The sequence below is a fragment of the Leuresthes tenuis genome, unplaced genomic scaffold, assembly GCF_036924035.1.
Source record: "Leuresthes tenuis unplaced genomic scaffold, fLeuTen1.0.hap1 SCAF_24, whole genome shotgun sequence".
Lineage (NCBI taxonomy): Eukaryota > Metazoa > Chordata > Actinopteri > Atheriniformes > Atherinopsidae > Leuresthes > Leuresthes tenuis.
In genome coordinates, this window is record NW_027325378.1 from 7149850 (window position 1) to 7168854 (window position 19005).

At 42.5% G+C, this 19005-nt stretch overlaps 1 protein-coding gene across 1 annotated transcript in view; it reads left to right on the plus strand.

The window, feature by feature from the left end:
• The window catches only part of LOC140284500 (cadherin-6-like), a 61111-nt gene that overhangs the window by 4398 nt on the left and 37708 nt on the right, over positions 1-19005 (plus strand). Inside the window, exon 2 of the mRNA XM_072378365.1 lies at positions 17505-17889. Coding sequence (XP_072234466.1) covers positions 17653-17889 — 237 coding nt within the window. The 5' untranslated portion in view covers positions 17505-17652. The remainder of the gene's footprint in view (positions 1-17504; positions 17890-19005) is intronic.

A 19005-nucleotide genomic window follows, 5' to 3' on the forward strand; every position in this document is an offset into this window, starting at 1 on the left:
CGGGAAGTGCAGGGCGGAGAACGCAGGGGCGGATGACAAATTCGGCGACCAGACAATGCTGAGTTCACCTCATTCTTGGATGCCACAAAAATAGAAGCAAAAACAAACAGAAAATAAAAACTCTACGTCCAAGGACACCAAGAATTGTTTCAGTGCGAGGGCACCGTAAAGACTCTGGATTGGATTTGGAATTAAATCTCTATATCCAGTATGTTGAGAAGGGGGGGTGGAGGGGTAATAATAATCATCTAATAGTAGAAATCACAGGTCCAGATCACTATCAGAATCTCATCAACCGTTCCTTGGCTAGAGGCTGAGCTCGCCACCGAATTTCATGGAAATTTGTTCATGTGCTTCTCAGACACCACGCAGACATACAGATTAACTGACAGGGGTGAAAATGCAATCCTCTGCAGAGGTAGGAATGTTCTCAGAGATTTACATTAGAAAATGAAAAGATTGAATTTTTGGCAGCTAATCTATTTTTATGTACAGTAGTTTGTAAAAATCATTTATTCTATTAATACTTCGATCATAACTCAAAATGGACAACTCTTGGATGAAGTGCTTTAGTTTGGGAAATAAAACTCCCTCTCTGAAGTGATTTCTCAAATGATGCGTGTGTTCCAGCGCTGCCTTCAGGTAGCTGGTTCAGGAGGAAGAGTGTGAGTGAGTCTTACAGACAGATCATGTCCGCAGGTCTTGCCTTTTCCCTCTAGTTGGATTCCTGTCTGTGCAAAGCCCAGAGGCTTAACTCTGGCTGCAGTAAGTGGACTGAGGAACGCTAAACACTGTCTTGGGGGGAGGCTGCTGAACATGACAGCCAGTTAATAAGTGTATGGAAGATGAACAAGTGTATGAAAGGGTGGGTGGGGGGGCACTGTCTGAATTTTGAGAATTTAGTGAAAGCAAAAGAGAGGGAAGGATCGGTCGGGAGCGGGGATGGTGGGGGGTAATATTGACTGCTGGATGACGAGAGGGTAATGGGAGATCAGAGAGTCCAGGAACAGGACATGGAGCATTAGCGCCTGACTGGAGTACAATGAAGACAGAGGGAAAGGCTCTGGTGGTGGATGAAAAGAAGGGAGAGAAGTATGACGAGAAAAGACGGTAATGATGCTTACTTTTCTCCTGCAAGGCAGCTGCAGTGAGAGCTGTCAGCTTCAGGCAGCGCTGGCTGGTGGGACTCTGTTTGGACGCCTTGCTATGTTAACCCCTCAGACACCACCAGCAGTGTGTGATAGATTGCAGGTGTGTAATTACATGTGTTTGTTTGCTGGATGGTGCCCGTGTGTGCATATCGAGGCGTGTCTTTGTGTGACTTTTAGTGTGTCAATTTTTCGTGGCAACAGTGAAAGTGGAGTGATGTGATTTTCCCCTCTAACAACCTCCAGGAGTAATGATCCAGGTTATTGCAGATGACGTGTAACACCTTAACCCAGCGGGCATTGGTGCTGCAAAAACCTGTCCTTCTAGGTTAGGCTTCAGGGAGGCTGCTGTCTATGTGGCAGCTCTGTGTGCACAATTTCTCTGTCAGATCCAGATGGGCCCCTCCTTCTGTGGATAATGGCCTCCTGTCTATGTTGTGAATGATATCTGGACTCTATTGTAGGCCTCGTTCCTGCACCGTGCTATTGTCCTGCAGAATGCCTTTGTGAGTTTCTTCTTTTCATTTTTTTTTCTTTTCTCTCAGAGAGGTACAATGTGCAAGCTGTATTCCGAGGTGCTGTAAATGAACAGGCAAACACATCAGCAAAGGTTCCTATTTACTTTCAATCCCCAGAGCGAAAGAGAGAGGTTTCTGCTATTGTTCTGCCACCTCTCAAAACATTAGGATGGTTCATTGTGAATGAACGGAACAGAAAGACCACCACGCAAGCTACCTCTCGAATCAAAGCATGTGTGCTGCCATGGGACCACATATTCCTCAGGGAAGGACACAATACAAGCTTTCTGCAGCAACATGGGACACATAGTTATAAGGGCGTGCTACTGTTTCGGGCTGAATAATACCCAGGGCGTCTCTGAGCCAGCAGGGGAAACCTGTCCCCTTTGAGAAAAGGTCATATTTGAAGACCCCCAGCTGCCGAACACTTCGTTTTGACATGAACAACTGACAAATGGCGTGGTGCAGGTCTCAGAGGCCTCCAATTACTGTTCGACGCTGCTGTCCATCAAAGACAAATAGGGCAGGACCTGTCAGAAGACCTTCCAGTTGCAGGAGAAGGCAGCCTCAGTGTCCGCCCCTTTGTTAGATGTGCTTTAAGCGCTCTGCTGTAATTGAGTTTGATCTAATGAAGGCAATGCCAAACTTGGGTTATTGTTTGCCTGAGGATAATGCAAGAGAGCTGAATCTATTGTTGGGAAAAATGCCGGGGGAATTTCTTTGAAATGGAAAAATTGCATTAAACATTCCATTTGTATTAATTACATTGCACCTCTCATTAACATGGACACTCTTTGGAGCTGCAGCAGTTCTGCTGATGGTGTTGGGCTTAAAGCAGCACTGAAAGCAATAATATTAGAGGCAACCATCCATGCCCGAGGCACACTGAAACTGCCTATGATGTCACTAAATGAATAAATATAGCTTTATTCTGAAGCATTGTGAATAGACCTTTGGTCCTACGAGACATCAGTCACTCAAGTTACTCACCACTAGATTCAATTAATCGTAGCCTTAATTCAATCTGATGGTCGGGCCTCCCAGCTGTAAGCCTCTAAGTGGGTTTTAAGAGAGCTGCTGGTGTATGGTCCTCCATGCCGGAGCTGAAGGGCTGCCTGTCTACCAGGGATTTAGTGACACTCCACAGGTCAAGAGTTAGACTCACAAAGGCAGGTTGAGTGGTTACTTGGGTCTGGTATAAAGTGAAAGCACACTCATCTGGGAATGGCATTTGAGCAAATGTGCAAAAACCTGGGCACATGCATTCCAACACCTGCTCGACATCCTTCCACACAAACACAATTCAACATGAGATACATTACTGTGCAAAAGTCTACAACCACCATTATTTTCTTGATATTTGAATTCCAAGCAGAAAGACTTAGTTGAGATCTTTTAAGCTAGTCTTGAGTAATAGTTCTCCTGGCTTTCTGAGAGTCTTTTGAAGTTTTCCTTTAGACACTGGCTGCTTTTTCATTCATTTTCAGTCCAGAGCTTGTATTGGATTTTTGTGTTTATAAAGTCACTTAACACTGATCTATGAACCATTCAAGCATAGAAAAGGCTCCTAACCCAATGTTATGTCTACATATAACAGATGAACAGTTTCTGAAAGTGATGTCCTTCAGAAAAGGAAAAAAAAAGATCCATCTACAGAAAGGGAAACAGAGATAAAAGGTTGAGCTATGCCAAATGACAAAAGAAGTGAAAATCAGTGGCAACCGGTCTTATGGAGGGATGAATCCTCCCCAGAACCCAGACCTCAACATTACTGAAGCAGTGTGGGATCATCTGACAGAGAACAGAACAAAAGGCAGCCGACATCCAAAGAAGAGCTTTGGGATGTCCTTCAACAAGCCTGGAGAAGAGGGCTCAGGCTGTGTTGAAGAATAAAGGTGCTGATACCAATTGTTGACTTTCAAGTTGATAAAGATTGTTCAAACTCTTTTTTTGCTTTGTATGCTGTGTTTACATTTATGTTACACACAATTAAGTAAATTCCTACTCCTATTTCCTGTTTTCCTGGCAATTTACAAAGAAATTAGGGGTGGCTCAATACTTTTGCACAGTACTGCATGACTGCATGCATGGACACAGAATACAATGTCAGAACTCGACCTAGAGTAGCAGAAGCAGACACTTGCGAAATGCAGTGTGGATCTCTTCAGTCTCATAAATAATGGACGGTGGTGAAGCATCTGTCAACTTTTCTGTCAACCCTGTTCCAGATGGGAGTCAGACAAGCCAGGCTGGAGCAGCGTGTTACATACACATAACAAACCTCCATCCAGCGTGTCTCATGCACCCGCGCCATGTTTACATCAGCACACTGACACCCACACTCACCTACACGCCTCAGCCTATCTGCTGATTTATTAGGTCCTGCACCCGGCTTCATCCCCCGCTCCCGCTCGGACGTGTTCGCCACACACGCAGACACGAATTCAATCACTAGAAGAAAAAGGGCATGCATGCTCGGAAGACCTCCCTTTGGTTCAATAAATAAAAGTGGGGAAAATATATTCTGTTCTTTATTTAAATACACACAGATTCCGCACAAGCTCTTTGAGTAAACACATCAGAAGCACCTCCTCACCAGGTGGCGGAGAGGCGGTAAACACACCTTCAGTGCCCTACATGTTTGTTGACTTAAAGTTGACAGAGCTTGCTTAACATTAAACACTCGCTGTGAGTTCCATCCATGCTTTGCGCTCACTAAGTCATACTTCCTTGGCTTGTGTGCGGCTCAGAGACATTGTGTCACAGGCATGAGGCCAGGGAAGGGACAGTGAGGAAGCAAAGGGGCGAGCGTAGAGTTTGATGCACCGGACTGAGTTTCAGCAGTGACTTCTGTTTTACTTTCCTTCCCTTCTGGCAGCCGGGTGTCAGGATGAGTGGGTTGAGGGCTGCCGGTTGGCGGTTACAGTACGCTTGCTTTATGGACTAACGCACCGTCTTCCCGGCCTTGTCGTAATAGAGGATTCAGGTCATAAAGCAGCATCATGATTTGCAATAAGCAGAGTTAGGGGAGAGTAATGAAGGTGTAAATCAACTGAGCCAGTCTTTTTTTTCTTGTTCTTCTTTTAATCTGATGCTGGCAGTCTCTTTCCTTTTTTGTTCTGTCTGCTCCCTCCTTCTCCTCGTCCTCCCTTTCTTTCTCAGTTTGCAGTAATAGAAAGGCTGGCACTCTGTAATAAGGCAGAGTGAGCAGCAGTATTAGTAAACAGTCCCGGCAATCATTCAGCCAAGTCCCAACTCTTTTATTTTAAGCTTGCATGTGTGTGTGTGTGAGGTATTTCATAGCCCCGTATGGGGTTGAGGTTGTGGGCGTGGGGGTTTAATGAATGAGGATGGAATGAAGAGTGTTTAATTCCAGTCTGGGAGAGGCAGAAGCAGAGACTATTTGTTGGGCCTCTTCATAAGAACTCCTTTGTTTTCATTTTTTCACAGAAGTTCAGGACAAAAAGCCTTCTTTTTTCCAGTGGTAGCACTGGGAATGTAGATGCAAATTTTCTGCATACAAGCTGTGTAAATAGGAATAGGACCACACATCCATCATGCAGGAAACTTGCTGCCCCGTTCCTTAGATAAAGACGTCATCAGAATTTGGAAGCATGGTCATAAGTTGGGTTTGACGCAATCCTCAAAAGGAGTCTAATACTCCTGAGTTGAAATGCCTGGCTGGAAATCATGTTAAAATTTCCATTCCTCGCTCTAAATCGATCGTATGGGTCCCTGCTTTCCAATATGCGTGGTCACCTTTGCTATAAAGTGGGGTATTACTTCTTTAATGCAGTGGTTCCATTCTGTGACCAATGAGGAAAGGAAGGAAAAGAAATGTATCTGGTGACCTCAGAGATGATGGCTGACGACAATGAAAGCAAGTCAACTGAATTTTATATATTTTAAAAATGTATTAATATGAGCAAGTCATGGGCAAGATTTGTTCCCTGAAGTCCACCCACGACACTGAGTTATTTTCCATGTCTCCTGGCCTCCGTGGTCACGTTAATGCAGTATTGATTGTTTATCTGTAATAACACCATGCTGTAGCTGCTCAGGTGACGGCAGAGGTGGGAGGCAGGATACAACAGAGGGTTAGGAGGATAGAGGAGAGGGTGCCGGCGGGGGGTAAGGCAGTGATAGATAACCCTCTTTTGACTGGTGGCTGGTGATTGTGAATCTAGGGTAAAACGAGGTAGCTGAACATATCCTATCTGGCAATAGTCCAGGTGTGAAATAGGAAATAGAAACTGGGGTGAAAACGTCAGTGCAATGTGGCCACTGCTCGATAAGGCTCTCTCCTGTATCCGAATAATTCAATCTCCTGCTCTGACCATTCTGGTAAACTTCCCGGTGCCAACGCCAGCGTCCACCCACTCTCTGCCCCTGGGCCTGGAGCCCATATGGTCAGCTACAGTCTTTCTCTGTGACCTATGGTCGGGCCTGTTGTTGAGCCAGCTCTCCAGAGGAGCTTGGTAATTACAAATAAGCTGGAAGTCACACCAGCCACGAAAAAAGGTGAGTGTGATTAAAGATGTGTGTACACCAAAGTTCACGGGGCGCTTCACTGGCATGCCAGCATATTGAATTGTGTATTTTGGCAGCGCTGGGGAATCAAATGCTAACTTGGATCAATCAGCCTTCTTTGTTCATTAGAGTTGTCTACTCCCAGGAGTGGCAATGGAAAAAAAACAGAAAGAAAAAAACAACCCATCATAGTGCTCATTTTAGTGATGAGGCCGCTATCCCTCGAGGACACTCTGCCGAGGTAAATAAACATGAGTCACAGTTAAGGTCAGAGGAGATCACGGCCGTCTGTTATTCATCCCAGAGGATGGCTGAATCTCTTTTGACGTGACTGGATTGAGAACTGTGCAGCAAGACCCTTATTTACCAACCGCACTGCAGGATCTGTGAGAAGCCAGCCACCTTTCCTTTCGTTCGGAGCTAACGAAATATGTATTTACATGCACTATTTGAATTCAGATTCCATTCCAAGTTCTGTGGCTTAATCTTGAGCAGTATTCACACAATTTGCACAATTTCTTTTTTTTTTTCTAACCCAAGGCAGGCTGAAACCCTGCCCATGACAAATGACTTTCTTAACTCTCGAATGCCTCTCTGGCTTTAGTTAGGTGCAGTTTTAGAGATTTTTTTTTCCAATTTAAGAAGCATCAAAAAGCAAATGATAATAATAATCAGTGCACGTCTCTTGCCTCTGACTTTGTGCCACCTTCACTATTAATAACGTAAAAACAGATGGTTCTAACTGTCGCTGTTATTTTATGGTGGACTTCTTGGAAATGTCATTACTCTGAGTCAAGGGGGAACCACTTTTTTACGCGCAGCCTATATCAGAGCCATATTTTACGTGCATGATATCTTCGTTTTAGCTCCATGCAATATTTAGTGTTGTGTGACAGTTGTGTCTTGCAGCTGACCTGCTGTTACAGTCAATATACGCCTGAATGGAAATGTGCTTCCACATTGTTCCCTTTTCATGTAATTGTCACAACAGGGAGGCTGAGACAAACGTGGGAACACAACTCCTTTTCTGATTTTCAATTCTCTGCACCAATTTTGACCTTTGTGTGCACCAATCAATCCATCTGCTTCCTGAGACGCGCGATCCATTTAAAATCAACGGCTCCATCTAGATCTAATATACGGGTGGAGCAATATTATTAACAGGTTGCCGTGGAAATAAGCTTTTAATTCGTAGGTTTCTTGTGGATATTATTCCTGCACCAATGCAACTCTGCCCTTTTGCTCCAGATTGTGCAGCTAAACAGACTCTTGCGCTTGACTGCACAGGAGACACGCAAACACTTGGGAAGCAAACACTGATTTGCATAGAGATGGAGGCTCCCATAACCAGCAGTGTATTACCACAAAGGCCACAGTGGGGAAAGCAGGAAGCGAGCGGAGCCGCCATTGAGCCTCCATCCTCCCATCCCTCCTCCTCTCTGCTATTGTCAGTCCCTCAGAAGAGAGCTGTGTTAGACCACACGGCTGCTGGTGGCAAAACATTTGCTCTGGTGAACACAGGAAAGCAAAAAGAGATCTTGTGCTAACGTGTCACCGGCTTCATGTGATTAAGCTATTATTTCTTTGTTTTTCATATGCAGGGATGGCTCGTGCTCATTTGTTCTGCTGTCAAGCGTCGATGACCACATCTGCTTGCCACCAGGGTACCGGGCGTTATTAATCTTCAAGGGAGGACATTTAGTGAAATCAAACCTCCATTTATTAGCCCCTAGTACAGGATTGAAGAACTGGCGAGGGGAGGTAATGACTTTAAGCTCCCATTTAGTCAATTAATTCCCAGAAGTGAAGTCAGAAAAATGAGAGTCTCTTCTATTCATTCTGTTTATATTTGCATCATTCAAAACCATTTTTCTTGGCTGAAAGACTTTGTTTGGCAAAAGCTTGGAGGAAAATAATGCTTCCCTAAAAGGATAAGAGAAATATGAAGGACAGAGAGTGCTGAGAGAGTCCTTTTCACCTGCTCTGAAACTCGATGGTAACCACAACACTAAACACTGCTGCAAGTTCATAGAGGGCCATCTTTGTTTTTGTCAAAGTGACAGCATGAAGAAGGAAAAGGGAAGCTGAAAGACAGAGCTGTGTGTGGAGCGCTGGCAACCCACAATTTAGTCCAGACTGAGCAGACATGATATCAAGTGCAAGCAAGGAATGGTTACTTCAGGAGCCCTCTGTGGGTTCTAAACTGGGCCACTCCGACGATGGCTGAGAGAGCTTCGGACTGAGTGATGGGAGCTCTGCTGAGGAAATAACTAGAAAATAGGCAAAATAGCTCTCATTGACTTGGCCCAGATTGTATGATTTATATGGGTTATTTGGTATGCATTTGGGCAGTGAGGCAAGGTAATGTGTTTGCAGTGAGCTCTGGAGCGGGGCACTGGGATGAATGCTTTGGGCTAACCCCATGTCTGACAGGGATAGTATGAGCTAATTTGTTCGAATTACTGTCATCCATTCAAATGCAAAGTCTCACATCTTTGTCATGTATGGTCAGGAGCTTGATTAACCGCACATGCCACATTTAGTTGATGTGTACCACTGCCCTGGATGTCATTTCAACACAGTCTTACAGAAGCCTGTGAAACTGTCATAAATGCAATTTACAAATTTGTGTTTTCTTACATACCCAAATATAGGAATACTTTCTCACAGCATTTTGTGAAACTGTACCAAATAGGTGGTTACCAGTGTTAAAAGAGACATATCATGCCATTTTTTCACAAGCTGACACTATTTCCTGAGGTCTTCGTGAAGTGACCTTTTTTTGTTAAAAACAGAGAGAGACGATAGAAACTCCCTTTTCAACCATTAATTTACACTTCTGCTGGAGTGAAGTCAAGTGGGTCACTCTTCTTCAGAGTCTGTCTCTTTATAGATCTGTAGTATTCAACAATACTTGTACAAGTACATTATTAAAGTATGAGAAAGCAGACAGTAAATAGTCTGAGGGCATAGACCACAAACCGAAGCTGACTGACAATTGTATTCTCAAATACTTGCAAATACTCCCCTCTTCTGCAGTCGGACCATTCTGCAGTAGTCACTTCAACCGCCCAAGTATATGCTCTCAAGAGCAGGAAAGAAATTCTATGATATGTCATCTTTAAAAGGTTAGAAAGTTTGCATTAGGGGGTTGGAGGGGTTTCAGGTTGGAGTTTTACATGAGTGTCAGAAGACCCAAGCTGGACTTACTACAACCCAATACTTTCTACATGTTATTTTGTTTGCTTCTCTTTTGTTTTAAACCAAATCCCAGAAATTTAAGGCTTCAAACTGTAAGCAAATCAGCAACTGACATAACAGTAACAAGTCTACCCATTTTATAGACTATGGTTCATGCACCTAAACCTCATAGGCATTGAAAAACTATGTGGTTTGTTTCAGATATGAAAGGGAACATATTATAAAACATCATCTTTCTTTGAGAAGTTGGATGTCATCTCCCCCCACCGGCCACTACCCACGCCCCCGGCTATTTGGAGTTGTACTATCAGACAACATTTTTGTAAAGACAAACAGGCTTGAGTGAAGTCTTTTTCTTATTATTTCTAGATCTTTGTGCTGTTCCAGTGTTGTAAGTTGAATCCAGTATTTGTTGGAGACTCTGATGTTTTCCTGCACTGTGCTTATGTTCACTCAGATATTTTAGATCAGCTTTGTATTCCAATTTGACTGGGGATTTTCAGCTGTTTATTCACCAGCATTTTATGATGATAATTTTGCTCCCCTTAATTCATACACATATTTTTCCCCATATTTCCTTTGTGAGAGTATCGCCTGTCTGTTTGAAATGTTCTTTCAGCGATGAATTTCCTTGCCTTAATCTTTAAGGTACGTGCATTTGTACATCACTTTGGAAATGAGTAGAGCTATTTTCGATACAGTGCGACAGAGTCTAGACACTGTTTCTCAGCCATACAAAAGATCAATAAATATTGACAGTGTTCAGAGGAAATATTTCGGTTTGGTTGCATCTGCATCCAATTTTCTGGGAGAACGGAGGACACAAATGTTTGTTATTTTACACATTTGTAGAGCAAAAGTTCAACCAGATGCTCGGTTTTTGGATGATTTGTCACTGGGAACTTTGTTGTGAACCACTAACCCACATGGGCAGTAAGACAAATGGATAGCCCCAGATTTGGGTCGAGCATACAGACTCCCAATTTTCACTTGGGATTTAGTTGAAAATTTCACCAGCGAACTGCATAACATGGACTGTAAATGACACCTACTCTGAATTAAACTCCCTTTAACAAACTGACATGAGGCGAAGCAGTAAAAAGAAAGAAGAGGAGGCTACAGAGAACAACCTGCTTCTTACACCTCCACACATTAGCAGCCTTTAAGGGTCTCCTCTGTGAATTGTAACATAACCACATTACCTATGGCACCAGTGCCCATTCCACCTCCCCATTTTCCTTCCTCCTACCCTTACTCCTCCTTCCCCTTCTTTTCCCCTGCTCACCCCTCAGGCTGACATTCTCCTTTCTCACTTTTAATTGCACCCCGGGGGGTTTGTCTGGGTTGCTGTGGAAGTCTCCGGCTCAACAGGCGCGATAGGGTGCTTCGCTGTGTCGGTCATATCCCTCGTTAGGGAGAATAAAAAAAACACAAGAAGAGATGCTGGGTGAGGTAGAGAAAGCCATCTTAGAGGTCACTTACAAGTCTAGATTAGGCTAAAATGTCATCCAGTTTCTTTGTGTATCAGCACATCTGCACTGGAAAGGCCATTAGCTGATCTGTTCCAATATGTATTGATGAACACATTTGTGTGACTCGCGTCGTCCCTGTCTCTATTCTTATGGTTCTGTGCTCGATGAAACCAATAGATACATTTAATAACTAATTGCGCTGATTCAAAATGTTATCCCAGGCAATTTTTTGAGCGTGAAATCATGGTTCATTTAAAAATTGGCAGCAGACACATTAATCTTGCTTACCCCAACACCCACCACAATGCACAAGTTTTATTGCTCTATGGCGACTCCACACAATCTGTGACAGGCAATTTAAAGCAATTTACTTTTTTCATTTTTTCATCAAGCATTTCTTTTTAATGCAATTAAATGGCACATGATACGAGGCGAAGACGGGGCAGGCGAGACAGCGAGACAAAGAGAGAGTGCAAGCGTATAAAGAGGGGGAAAATGCAGGCAGCCTTGTGCTTGATGTAAACACAGCCTCTTAAATGGGAGAATATAATTATGGTGTCATGTTCTATTACACACCTTCATTATGACGAAGTTGCTCCTTGCAACAGTGAAAACGAACAGTGAAAGACGAGACCTGTGGCTTTTTTTTCAAAAATCTCCTACAGCTGTGTGGAAGATGGCTCGGACGAGAACACAGTAATTCTCTCTGCAGCATTTCCTCTGTCGTGGTCACTCAGTTTGGCTCCAGCTCCTGTTGAAAGAGAAATTGTGGTTCAACACATCTTATGCTTGTGCTGTAGTGAAGACCACATAAATTAACACGGCCGTGACCATAATGTATCAACACCAAGGATACTATTTCTGGACTGAAACACACAAACAGAGCACATACATAGCATGAGCTATATGTAAACCTTTTTTTTAATAGTTTGACAATACTATGACTATTACTCTGGCATCTTATGGCCAACACTTTTTTTCACAATAACTGAAAAAAACAGTCATTTTTAAGTTTAAGTTTAAAATGTGGGGAAAAAAGTGAACCAGAAGCTCAGAAGGGTTTGACCAGGGAATAATTTAACCTGTTTATAATACTAAAGATGCACTATTTTGCCTACTGCCACTCCTATTAATTTAGAAGGCGTGTTTGTTGGTTGATCATATATTGTTGATATCACTTTCTTTTTTCTTTTTTGTTCTCCTCTTATCTCTAATTTTCTTCAAAGAATTCTGGCAAAATTAGGCTTATATTAGGCATAGTATAAAATAGTGTAAAACCTTTTTGATCTTCTTCATGTTGTCAGCATCATCATTTACATTAGCAACATATTTGCATCAGAGGAAATTAAATCCAAACATTAAAATGAGATCTAAGTTGTATTAAATTAGCAAGTCCCTCTCCATCTTTCTTTCATGCTCAATCTTGCACTGACTTGACATTTTTTTGACATTGCCAAATAAAGCTTTAGCTGACTTATTTCTCATTGTGGTCCCTTGTCAAGAGAATTATCAGGGCAGGGGCTTGTACAATATGGCTTCTAGGGTATGACAAATGTGGTCAAGGGGTGAGCGCTCCTTGGGGACAGCAGAGCCCTCCATACAGTGAAAGCATTAGCTTTCCCCAGTGACATTATGAAGAAATCCATTGAAAAGGGCGGCTTTCCAGTGCTGAGGGACTTGAGGTAGAAGGCTTCATGAGTCTACCCCAGAGACCAACTGGTATTTTCAACCATGCTAAAGCCTACAGCAAATCAATAGCTGAGAGTCCCACATGTTCCTCACCAGCGTCAATTAAGTAAATTCATACAGTCAATTTTGCTGGGAGCTGGATAAGGGAAATGGAGAAAAAAAGGAAACAGAGTGAAGGGAAGAGAAGGGAAAATCATCTCGTCATTTAATAAATTTGGATAGGAAACATTTCTTCTGCCATGTGAACTAAAGTTTAGAGAAAGTGGAGAGTTGTGATCTGAGTGACTATTCCTCTATGGGCATTATTAAGAAGTCTGACAGTCTATCTCACTTTCACCTGCCTCCATCAGCACATGCACTGTTGACCTGGGAGTCTCCCACCTCCCTTCCCTGTGCTGATCCAGGCAGAGGACACATGCAAAGTGACTGGCTTTCAGCGAAAAGCCCAGCGATAATGCATATCAGCTCAGGCCTATGCAAGCAAAGTAGGCAGAAGCAGGGGGATGGGGATGAGATATAGAGGCAGAGGGGAAGAGAGTAGTGAGTTGGAGGGTGGGGGAGAGCTGGAAGAGCTATAAACTGCAACGCATGAAGGAAAAGAGAAAGAGGGGACCTAACCCCCAGCTTCAATTTGCCTCATAAGGGGAAAACAGGGCATGCCTTAGCTGCCTTTGGAAGACAGTTAGCATAATGGATGGGCCAGTCTCCCAGCCTGACTGCTGACGCTGCTCTGACAGGACGTTTCTACGTCTCCTTCAAACCATCTCTTCCTATTTGCCCCTTGTTGTCACACTAACTACATCTGATTTCTAACTTTAAGCACCTGCGTTTTGCTTGCTGAAGTTCATAAAGGGCATAAACAAACACTGGACTCAGGGTTTGTTTAGGAGATAGCAGAAGTTCTGAAAGACAGTCATGACATCTGGCTCGCTCAGGTTCTCCAAAGTCATCCCAATATGCAATGCACACAGATGCAATTATTCACTCTTGTGAATAAGAATAAGGCTATCGATAAATGTTTTGACACAGATGCAAGCAACCTCAAACAACTTGGTTTGCAGATGTGCTTCTAGGTTTGACTTATTAAAGTCTATTTTATTTTCCCTAATTAGTGAAGACTCATCTCTGCCTCAGACATTTCTAAACTTCTTGGTTTTATGTTTTTTCCACCTTTGTTCACGGCCCACACTCTTTGATTCTAATTTTGTGACCGAGCAGAGAACAATTGGCTCAGTGTGATCGCCACCGAGGTTTTCTGGAATCTAGTCTGATGTCAGACATGTTAAACTGACACTTTTGTAAAGGAAAGAGGATGAAATGTGACTGTGACTGATCATATAACACTTGGATCTGAATAGGGCAATTGTTGGGTGGGAATTTACCCTGAGGTGATTCTGGGGGGCTCAACAGCAGGGTGTGTGGTGTCATAGAGGGCCGAGCAGAGGTTGTCAAGGTTGCTGTGGAAATTTCACATATTTAATGTCCACAATTGTCTTTCATTGTAAAGTTCTCCTTACAATTTATGTCCAATCATATATATGACTTAAAATAATAACAATGTGGGTGTCCTGCTCTGGAGCCTGAGTGAATGAGAATGAAAAAAGTTGGGTATCTGGAGACATAGAATGGGCAGTCAGGGCAACACAACTACACTATGTTGAGGTTATGGTTCTCAGGGACTTCCTGAGACTGGAAATTGTAATTTGGGGACCCAACCTCCACATGCACTCTGATGCATTTTTCGTTCTGCCAGCCAAAGAGTGGGTTCCTGGGAGTGCAGATGGCAATGAATAACAAGGCCTAGGGGCGTTGCTAGGGCAACCATCACACCCCACTGGATCCCAGTCAGTATCCTTTCAGGGTGGATGGAGGAAGCTATGTGTGGCCATTGTGGTGTACCACACACTGCAGCCCTGGGGAGAGCCTTGGCTACTGGTGACGCACTGGATGGGGAGATCCTGGGTGATGTCTGTCCAGGGTTCGTGCTGCTTGATGTCTGGCTTCATGTCTGGTTTACAAACAGAATACTGTTGTTTTTGTTAAGAATTTATTTAACATTCAATTCATTAATATACCATGAAAAAAACAAATAAATAAAGTGAACTGGGGGGTCTTGGAGGTTAATTGGCAGCCATTGCTGTCAATACTAAATCCAGACCTGTACAAATCTCAGGTTAAGCACTAAATAACTCTAGCTACTCTATATTGACTCTCCACATGGTCTTAAATTGTGGTTTTCATATGATCATTGACACAGATGATAAAATTCACAACAGGACGATCTGCTCGGACCGTTGTGAATAAGCAAGAAAATGAGAATGAGCATTAATACTTCAAGTCATTGCTTACTTTTTTATTATCTCGTAACAGCGTATTTTGTTGTTTTATTTCTAGCGGGTTTCTTTTGTTCTGTCCTCAACTTTTGTTACTCATCTGAAACATTTCTGAGCTGCTGCTTTGAAAAGTTCAGCGACGTTTGTGATTATCTGACTCTCCTTTCATTTGGTTTATATATAAGAATAGCAAAGTAAGGTAGAAAAAAAAACAGTTTGCAGTCTAGAAACATTTTTCGGTGACGTCAGAGAATGTGCCCCTGGTGAACTGCGGGATGGGCTTGCAGTTTTTAAAGTAAACAAGACAGTCAAACTGTCTTTATAAACCTCTTATAAACCTCTTCCAGCGGAACAGAGAGCCATAATAGCTGAAAACACATAAGAGTATCAAATTCTTCATTATGTTTTGAATCAACTCTTTTTTTCACCATAAACAGCCTGACAGTATGGCACAGTAGTGAAATATGCAGCTGCTGTATTTTGTTTATCAGGCCTACAAAGACTCCCAGCCAACATCAAACCCCCTTCTGAACAGAAGTTGCTACAAAGCTTTCCCAGTCGATGTAGTGAGGCATCTTTAAGTATAATTTCAGCGGTTGTTCTGTGTGACATTGTTTGATCTTCTGTCTTCACTTTAGATTTTCAGGCACTTAACTTAGCTTTTCTATCCGAGTCACAACTGTGACACTGTGATAGCACTACTGCCTCTTCCCCCTTCAATCGGCACCTTTCCTCTCACTGCTCTTCTCCTGCTCCATTTCCCCATACTCCCCCTTTAGTCTGTCTGGATACACTCCTGCATCCAGGTCAGAGTACTTAATTCATGTCCAGAAACATCGTTTCTTCATTTCCTGACACACGGTGCGAGGGAAGCCGACCGGAGCTGTCATACACACGGGGCTGCACATAGTATGCACCCTCCCCAACGGACCCACTGATAACCCTCCTTCCAAACCCCAGCTGAGGAACACTGGCGGCCTGGATATCGTCCAGCCACCAAGGAATAATGAGAACAAAAGCATAATACATGGCCTTCTTTCTCTTTTTACCTGCCCCCTTCCCCGTCGTCCTCCACCTCCGTCCTGTGCTTTCACTCGTTCTGTTTCTTTCTTACACTTGGCAGTGTTCCGCATTGGCATTCAGAGGAAGGAGATTGTCATGGTTTTTAAACCATCCTGTATCTCTACACTGATCTTAAGAGAAACTTGTGTTGACATTGTCCAGGGTCTTCATCGGCATTCTGCTGGGCCTGATAAAATGTGCTGGAAACAGATTGTCTCAGAAGATAGAACAGGACACTCCACATACAGCCATGCACTCGATTAGATGTTGATTTAGAGGTTTAATGCAGATAAAGTAGCTCTTCACACGCAGTACAAAATGTAAGCCTATACACTGATGTGGAAAATGTCTAATCTGATATTTATCCAGTTAGGAAACACACAGCCTGCCCGTCAGCCAAATGACTGACAGTCGTGTGCGCACATGAATGTATATCAGAGCTTGGGTGGAAACGAATGCTGAGTGATTTTATTATTTTAGTCTCGTGCCTGTGTTAAACCAATGTTTGATATTTCTCTCTGCAGCCTCAAGTGTGCAGATTTTAACGAGTAAGGGTGAGATTTCTTCATAATTGATGCGTATGGAAATAAGGCTGCACCTGATAGTTCTGATCATGATCTAGATTGCCGATTTGGTTATTAAAAAGTTCATGGTGCTGTGTTTGACTCACTCACTTTGTAAAATTCACAGAATGTAAAAGTTTGACATTTTCCCTTGGTAGCTGATATGCAGCTAATTATTTCTGCACTGTGTAGGAAGGCTGTTTAGGGCCAGAGAACAATAGACAAAAAGTTAAAAACTGGAGAAATTGAAATATAAAGCAAGACACCTAAACCGGAAGAAAAAGTTCTACAAAGAAAGATTAAATTTCGGACGTGGCGTTTCCTTGAACTCTGCTTTACTTTCGCGCAAGTTAAATTCAATAGATGTCATGTTAGCAGCCTCTCTAAAACACACAATAAGTTAATAAGACTGTTTATTCAGGGTTAATAAAAGTGACAATCTGTATGCAATATAGAAAATATGACATTCAAAAGCATTATGCAACTAGTCCCCACATATCATTTTCTAATAATTTTTAATAATTCCATGTTTAGTGCACATGAATGTATATCAGAGCTCGGATGGAAATGAATACTGAATGATTTTATCCTTTCAGTCTTGTACCTATGTTTGACAAGTGTCTGATATTTTCAACTCCTCTGCTTGGAGTGTCCAGATTAAAAGTAAAGTAAAGTGGAGATTTATCTATATTTGATGTGTAAATTTGCAAGTATTATGAAAACTAGGCCTCACGTGTCATTTTATAATAGATTAATTTTATCATTTTAGAACAATTTTCAACAATTCCATGTTTTTCTTCCTAGATTTTTAATTGCAATTTTTAAGAAAGAAACTTATTTGGAAAGACATGTTGAAGGGTTTTTCTTTCCACGCTAACCAACTCTGTCTTGACTGAAGGATCTGATACAAAACTAGAGTTGCTGCGGTAACAAACTACTGCCTCTCCTCCCAATATTGACACTCTGTTTGTCTGTGTAAATTTTCCAGGTGTTGATTTCTACCTGATGTGAGACCGAGGAGCCTTTCGTGCAACAGTAGATTACAGCATGAGAGCTGATCTGATACTCTGACCAGACACCACCGGATACAGACCACTGAGGGGTGGGAGAAGACAGACTATTGTGGTGGTGTGGCCATGGATAGAAGGAAAGTTTATGCACTGATGATGCTGTGGGCTATGGCCCACCTCAGCTCTTCGGGTTTCGGGCTCAGGGCCCTGCGAAGGACTACAGGGGGGAGAAGGGGGTCTGCCGGACTGACAGGACAGGATGCCAACGGTGTGCCACTCAGACGCTCTAAACGAGGATGGATGTGGAACCAGTTCTTTTTGTTGGAGGAGTACATGGGGTCAGACATGCAGTATGTTGGAAAGGTAGCGTAAGAATCTTCTTTCATAGCTTTTCTTTGATCTGAAATGATTAAATATCTGCACTGTCGTACAGACAGCCTTGAGGCACAGCTTCATGTGATCATACACGAGTCCAAGTCACATCTGCTAATCTGATCCAATACAAGACTGAGACAGTTGTTACAGTATTATGCAGAGGCCAAAAATACAACATGATAATGCCTAAAACACAGAAAAAACATCAGAATCAGTTAGCTTTGTATATCCAGTTGGCACACAAACTCGCATTTCACCTTTTAAAGTCGTGCAGGCTTTTTGACACTGAAGGAAATAAGACAAAACAGCCACAATATAATGTGTTAACTGGGAAGGAAGTTAAACTTAACACTCTTCTGATTAGAGTGTACCCAGAACATACTTAAAGAAAAGTCAAGCATTAAATCCTGCAAAGCAGGTAATTTTATTGACCTTTTCCATTAATTAAACATTTCTAATGATGTCTTTACAGCGCTGCATATGTCTAACTTTGTCTTCATTCCAGGATAGAAAAATTAAAATGAATTGTCAAGGCATCAGGAATGTTTTCTTTCAAATGTTCAAACATATAATGAAACCAAGACACTCGACAGACAGACTTTTTATGGTGCCACGTTTGCTGTGTCGTAAGTCTGCAGGATGACAGGCCTGATTAATTGTAAAATGTCGACAACCTAAACTCCAAAACGTCACAATGCTGTGTAAAATGTAAATAAAAGCAGAATGAAATTATTTGCAAATCTCTCAAATGAAAATTTTATTCAAAGTAGAGTACAGAAAACATGAAATGTTGAAAGTGAGACACTTGCTGAAATATGCAAACTTTCTCTGAAAAATACGTCATCTAAATGGGAGAATATGTTGCTCTAATACGTGTATATACCTCTCAGCATTTACGGAGTCTTTACAGATGTTGAAGTTGCCAGTTCTACAGGCACTAATGCTCCTGCATACCATTAGAGACACTGACTTTTGATATGAGTGCTGTTGCAAACTGGCTTGTCTCTCTTTGCTTGAAATATAGATGATAAATGCTCCACAATTTGTAGATGCACTTTTTTGGAGATTACTGAGCATCTGCCCATCTTTACTTCTGTGAGACTC